Source organism: Arachis ipaensis, chromosome B9 (assembly GCF_059453495.1).
Source record: "Arachis ipaensis isolate K30076 ecotype BB chromosome B9, ASM5945349v1, whole genome shotgun sequence".
Classification (NCBI taxonomy): Eukaryota; Viridiplantae; Streptophyta; class Magnoliopsida; order Fabales; family Fabaceae; genus Arachis; species Arachis ipaensis.
This window is the reverse complement of record NC_142444.1, coordinates 75,867,179-75,872,784: the sequence shown is the minus strand read 5'-3', so window position 1 is coordinate 75,872,784 and position 5,606 is coordinate 75,867,179. Positions and strand designations below refer to the sequence as shown.

At 32.5% G+C, this 5,606-nt stretch overlaps 2 protein-coding genes across 2 annotated transcripts; both read right to left on the bottom strand.

Moving 5' to 3' along the window:
* Nucleotides 1-1,176: 1,176 nt before the first annotated feature.
* LOC107617058 (protein IWS1 homolog 1-like) lies at nucleotides 1,177-2,194 on the bottom strand. Its single transcript, XM_021111040.2, has 5 exons — nucleotides 2,111-2,194; nucleotides 1,832-1,909; nucleotides 1,548-1,639; nucleotides 1,391-1,453; nucleotides 1,177-1,291 (listed from the first exon to the last, which is right to left on the bottom strand). The coding sequence occupies exons 1-5, from the start codon at nucleotides 2,192-2,194 to the stop codon at nucleotides 1,177-1,179; spliced, it is 432 nt and encodes a 143-aa protein (XP_020966699.2).
* A 1,465-nt stretch (nucleotides 2,195-3,659) lies between these two features.
* LOC110267122 (bifunctional riboflavin kinase/FMN phosphatase-like) lies at nucleotides 3,660-4,092 on the bottom strand. Its single transcript, XM_021112272.2, has 3 exons — nucleotides 4,039-4,092; nucleotides 3,874-3,957; nucleotides 3,660-3,785 (listed from the first exon to the last, which is right to left on the bottom strand). The coding sequence occupies exons 1-3, from the start codon at nucleotides 4,090-4,092 to the stop codon at nucleotides 3,660-3,662; spliced, it is 264 nt and encodes an 87-aa protein (XP_020967931.1).
* Nucleotides 4,093-5,606: the final 1,514 nt, after the last annotated feature.

The following is a 5,606-nucleotide window of genomic DNA, read 5'->3' as shown; positions in this document are numbered from 1 at the left end:
GGTTTAGGATTTGTGGTTAGGGTGTAGGGTTTAGGGTTTATGTTTTAGGGTTTAGGGTTTATGGTTTAGGATTTAGGTTGTAGGGTTTATTGTTTAGGGTTTAGGGTTTAGAGTTTATGGTTTGGAGTTAAGGGTTTATGGTTTAGCATTTATGGTTTATAGTTTAGTTTTTAGGCTTTAGTGTTTGTGGTTTAATGTTAAGGCTTTAGGGTTTAGGATTTAGGGTTTGGCATTTAGGGTTTAGGGTTTAGGTTTTAGGGTTTATGGTTTAGGGTTTAGTGTTTGGGCTTTAGGGTTTGTTGTTTAAGGTTTATGGGTTATGATTTATAATTTAGGTTTTACACTACAAAAAATTCTGGTAAAAACGGCGATTTTTTATGGGAATTACGGCAGTTTTAACCGCCATTATTACCAATAATGGCGGTTTGGTAAATCGACGTAATTCTTGGCGCTATTCTGGTTATTACGGCGGTTTTTTGAATAGGTTAACACGGCGGTTCAAAACACCGTTATTTCCAGGGTTAAAATAGCGATTTTTAAATAGGTTAAAACGGCGGTTTGAACCACCATTATTACCCTGATAGAGTGACATTTTGGTTGGTTGAAATGGCGGTTCAAACCACTGTTATTTCCAGGGTTAAAATGGCAGTTTTTTAATAGGTTAAAACGGCAGTTTGAACCGCCATTATTACCCTTACAGAGTGGCGTTTTGGTTGGTTAAAATGATATTTTTTAACCGCCGTTTTACCCTGAAAGTGACATTTTTTATCGTTTAAAAAAATAATTTTTACCGTCATTTTTATCTCGTTAAATAAATAATTTTGTGATTAAAATGTCACAATAGCAAAAAATCATAATCCATAAATGAAATATTATATAACTCGTAAACAAAATATTAATATAATATATGATTTTTTATTATTGAAAATCAAAAGTAATAACTCCTATACAAAATCTTGTCTTACTAAACTTACCAAAATACAAGCATTGCAATAAACACTAATCAGTCAAATCTACCATACAGTTTCCTAAACTATATTAATATCTAATAATGTATTTAAACCATCTAATAAATGCTGTATTTAAACCTTCATTATCTGCTGTATTTAAACCTTCATCTAATAAGTGTTGTATTTAAACCTTCATTATCTGCTGATCTTGTGTAGTAGCTTTTGCTCACGCTCTAACTTCTTCTGCATCAATTTTAGACTGGGGACGGATCTCAAAATCCAAAGGTGTTGCTTCTGGCCTTGATGCATGTTGCCTTGAAGAAGACTGTCCAGACCTAGGCCTGCATTATACATTCAGAACAATTAGCATCTATAACACAAATCAGTGACAACTTAGTTCACATTGCTCCACCAGTAATATCTTAATTCCCAAGACTTACTGTGAAAATTCCAAATCAAGATCACCATCTCTGGATTCCATCCCTGCTGCTTTATTTGCCGGCCTGTACAAATTTAGCATTATAGAAATTCAGCATATTGCAATACATAAAACAAATATTGCTCAGACAAGCAATTTAAATCAGAATGGTTGAGCACTTTTTAACAGTTGGCCTCCTGAAAGGAATCCTGTCATCCTCAGCATTTCTCATGTCCTCAAACCGTGTACTCTTATTAATTATGGGTCGGCTCTACAATTACAAAGCAAAAATGTTGTGCTTTTTTAAGTATCTGTCCCCCAAAAAAAAACTACTCCTGGATGAAAATGGATAGCTTGTAAAAAAAAGAAAATGCATACCATTATAATGTCTTCAAGAATCAGTACAATTTTTAAGGAAAGATAAATGATACATGCTGAAGCAAAAGTTTCACAGATTACTTACCCATTTGTCAACCAATTCCTTAGCTAGTTTTCTATTTACATTGATTTCTTCGTCAGACTTCGATAAGAACATGATCACCTGTCAAGACAATATAGATCACACTTATGTTATGACTTCGAATAACAAGCTACATATTGATGCTCTCTTCTGTTTTTTCTTTTGCCCTAGGGAAGAGAAGGAAAGAGGGAGGGGAATGAGGGGAGAAAAGACTGTTATTTTAAATTCTAAAAAATAGAGCATCTAGCCACAGGATGAATTGAAGCACAACCTTCCCAAGACTAACTTCTTGAGTTTATTAATGGCAGGCTTCCCCTGTCTATTAAGTTCAGCATCATCTTCAGCTGTGACTTCAAGCTCAGCCATGACGTTCTCAACTAATAAAGCTATTTCTGCAGGACTTCTCTCATTCTTCATCTTTTTCTTACCTACCTTGAAAAGATCCTTAATTTCATCATCCTATTCACCTTTCTCTGCCTAGAATATTAACATATGTCAGGTGTCAAAATCTTTATAGTAAAAAAATGCAACAAATCCCATAATTGATTTCTTGAAGAAATTGTCTCTAACTAGATCATAAACAGAGACCGAATAGCTTGAAATGAAAAGAAAGCTTAAGTTACATGCATCACATATTTTGGTTTACAACATGCTACCGGTACCAAAACATTATCCTAATCAGAAAGATATCAAACACAGTGGATCTGCTATTCTGCTTACAGGAGAATCTAGCAGTAAAAAGAAAAAATTCGGGAGAATTAATTCACCAACCTGGGGAGCATATCACCAGGAGAATTAAAACATTTACTGATATTTTAATTGTGTTTAATTGAAAGAGGAACATAAAGAGACTTTGTACTTGTGTTTAATTGAAAGAGGAAGATAAAGAGATCGCTGCACTAGTTATACTAAAAAAATTGTGCAAACAATAATACTATTTATTTTCTAGTTCTCATTAAAATTTAAACGTATCCAAGATAAAATTAACAAAAGAGAAAGGAAAATTAAATCAAACTTTGCCTAATATAATCACCGTGAACATTTTATGAAGTCTAATCACAATTATCCAACGGGGTATTTGATTTATGAAATTCCAAAAGACTCTTTTATTTCACTGCAAAGTATTAACATTGATATAGATATTCATTAAATTGTGAATTTCACTATTAAGAAATTTACTATCTTGTGTATACATTATCAAATTCATAATAGTATACTAAACCATATTAGTGATGAGAAAATAATTGTGAATTTCACTATTAATAATGCAATAAGTGGGACTGGTGTTATATGTACCACAAGGAACCCTCTGTCAAATAGTCTAAAACCAATTATATGCCTACTTTTGTATGCTTGATGCTACTATTAATGCACCTTGGACTGCTCTCATTGCGCTAAGAAATCTCTACAAAAAAATGGAAAAGCAATTACTTGGAAGTTTGCCTATCAATCAACTAACTAAGTTTTGGTTCTGTTAAGAACATTAACTATGACAAAGTTGAGAGCAGATAACAAAATAGAATTCTTAAAGAAAATAACACTAACCAATTCAGGGTCTTGTATCATTGCCAGAGATGGATCATGAATGATGGACATGATGGGGACCATGAATGCATATGAACCTCCAATCATTATCGGCAAGTGGGTTCCAAAAAGTGTCTGGACAAGTGTATTAATTACTTCAATAATGACTTCATCTTGAGCAAGCCCCTACATAAACATACATGATTTAATGACACAAGATTAAAACTTTGCTTAAGTGATATCAAGAAAGAAGAAAACGCCACTTAAGATATTCTTTTGGGAAAATTCATTAATAACGCATTCTCAATTATAGTGTTAATTCGATAAAAGCATGATCATCATCCCAGCACAAGGGAAGTTCAAGAGCCTTCTCAGCAATTTCATCGTCTTTATGATTCTTAGATATTAAGCTTTCAAGGGATGGAAAATTGGCCTATATATGCACACAATGCCAGGTTTTAGTGAAGCTTAAAAAGTATATGCAACACAAGTAACACAAGAAATACTCATTCAGCTAATACCTCAGGACGAATGTAACCAACTATAATGAGCCGAAGTTCTTCTCCATAGAAATCCTCATCAAACTTGTGAAGTATCCAAGGCCCCTGTGTTGATAGAAAGGTATCATCAAGAAACTTATGAGGCAAATAATTCTTTTACTACAGATGAATGATCAAAACACTTACTATAGTCTTTTCTTTGTTGTCGAAATATGGATTCCAACCAATGCTCATGACCATTTTAAAAACACCTCTGGATGATAATCCAGCCCAAACAAAATAAACCCCCGAAGGATGCTCTGCAAGGAGATCTGAATAGCCCTTCGTTGATAAATTAGCTGCAAGAAAATGGTTCACTCACTACTATTAGTACTAGACCAGAATTCATCTGCAGATGAGATATATTCAAAGACAAATTACTAAATCAATACCACATCTGAACCTATACTACAGGAAATGAGGAAACCACAAAACAGGATTATTATCTCATAGAAACACTTATTCTTTTGGTTCATACCAGAAGTTTGAATTACTCTTTCTTATAAAAAGATGCTTCTTATTATAAAAAGCAAAATAATAGTACGAAAAATCTAATGAAGTGGCAGTATGGCATCATTTACATCCAACGAATAATATTGCATTACATCCATTCATCAAATTTAATATTAAATTACTTTTTGCTGGGTAGCAAAGCTCTTTGCTTATCAACCTTATCTTCAAATATCACAATACAACAGTCAATACAAGATGAAAATAACCTGTTTGTAAAAGGTTACCGACACTTAAAAAGAAAAAAAATGAACCAAGCTTCAAATTCATTTATTGTTTCCATAAATATTACCTCTTAAGATAGTTTTTTAAAAATAATGACATTGACTATTTTAAAACAAAATTTAAAAGAAAAGCTAAATAGAAGAAATTCCATACAGTGCAGTGTTCTTTGAGGAAGACAAGAATCCCCTCAAATCCTTTCAATACATTTCTAACATAAGGTAATAATAACTGAAGATTTCATAAATCATCTTCTTTTATAATTTAAACTTATAAGTAGAAATTATGAATAGTTCTATATATTTCTAACATAAGGTAATGACTGGTTTAAATTCAAATCTGCCGAGAGAGAAAGAGGTGCAGACATATTATTGCTTTTGTTGAATGCTTCTGCTTGGTATTGTCATCTAGCAATGTGCAAAGTGAAAATTTAATTACCTTCTCCAAAAGATAAGCTATCCTGTTGCTGTAAAAATTCAGAATATTTTGCTAAGGCCCTTAAATTCTCTGGATAGATTCAAGAAAACCAAAAAGGAAACTACAAAAAAGAAAGCCAAAAAAGAAACTACAAAGCCAAAAAAAAACTACAAATTACAGTTCATATATAGCATCCAAAATGAGATAAATAATCATGGTAGTTGGTCACGCATTAGATCAGTTCTTAAGTCCTTCCATTGAGACTGAAAAATCAATTATTTCTCTCAGATCATGGAAATAGAGATGGTTGGAAGTGAGTGTGACGGAAAAAGGTATTAGAGGATTAATAAATAAAATAGTATTCTAGGAAAGGATATTTAGATTTTATGGAGATAATGATAACTAGTGAGTAACAAAGGAAAATTAGAGTACCACTAAAATTGTATCTAATTATATAAAGTAGATTTGGCAAGACCAAAGAAAGAAATAACCTACCACCACCAATTTCACCCTCAAAAGTGAAAAGCTTTTCATACACTGCTGTCCAAAAAGAGAGAGACAATTAG

Coding starts and splice junctions, on each gene's coding strand:
- LOC107617058 (XM_021111040.2), bottom strand. CDS start 2,194: ATGGCTGAGCTTGAAGTCACAGCTGAAGATGATGCTGAACTTAATAGA. Junction 1,910..2,110: donor TTAATAAACTCAAGAAGTTA/GTCTTGGGAAGG, acceptor TTGTCTTGACAG/GTGATCATGTTCTTATCGAA. Junction 1,292..1,390: donor CTTGATTTGGAATTTTCACA/GTAAGTCTTGGG, acceptor TGTATAATGCAG/GCCTAGGTCTGGACAGTCTT.
- LOC110267122 (XM_021112272.2), bottom strand. CDS start 4,092: ATGGTCATGAGCATTGGTTGGAATCCATATTTCGACAACAAAGAAAAG. Junction 3,958..4,038: donor ACAACAAAGAAAAGACTATA/GTAAGTGTTTTG, acceptor CTATCAACACAG/GGGCCTTGGATACTTCACAA. Junction 3,786..3,873: donor TTGGTTACATTCGTCCTGAG/GTATTAGCTGAA, acceptor GTGCATATATAG/GCCAATTTTCCATCCCTTGA.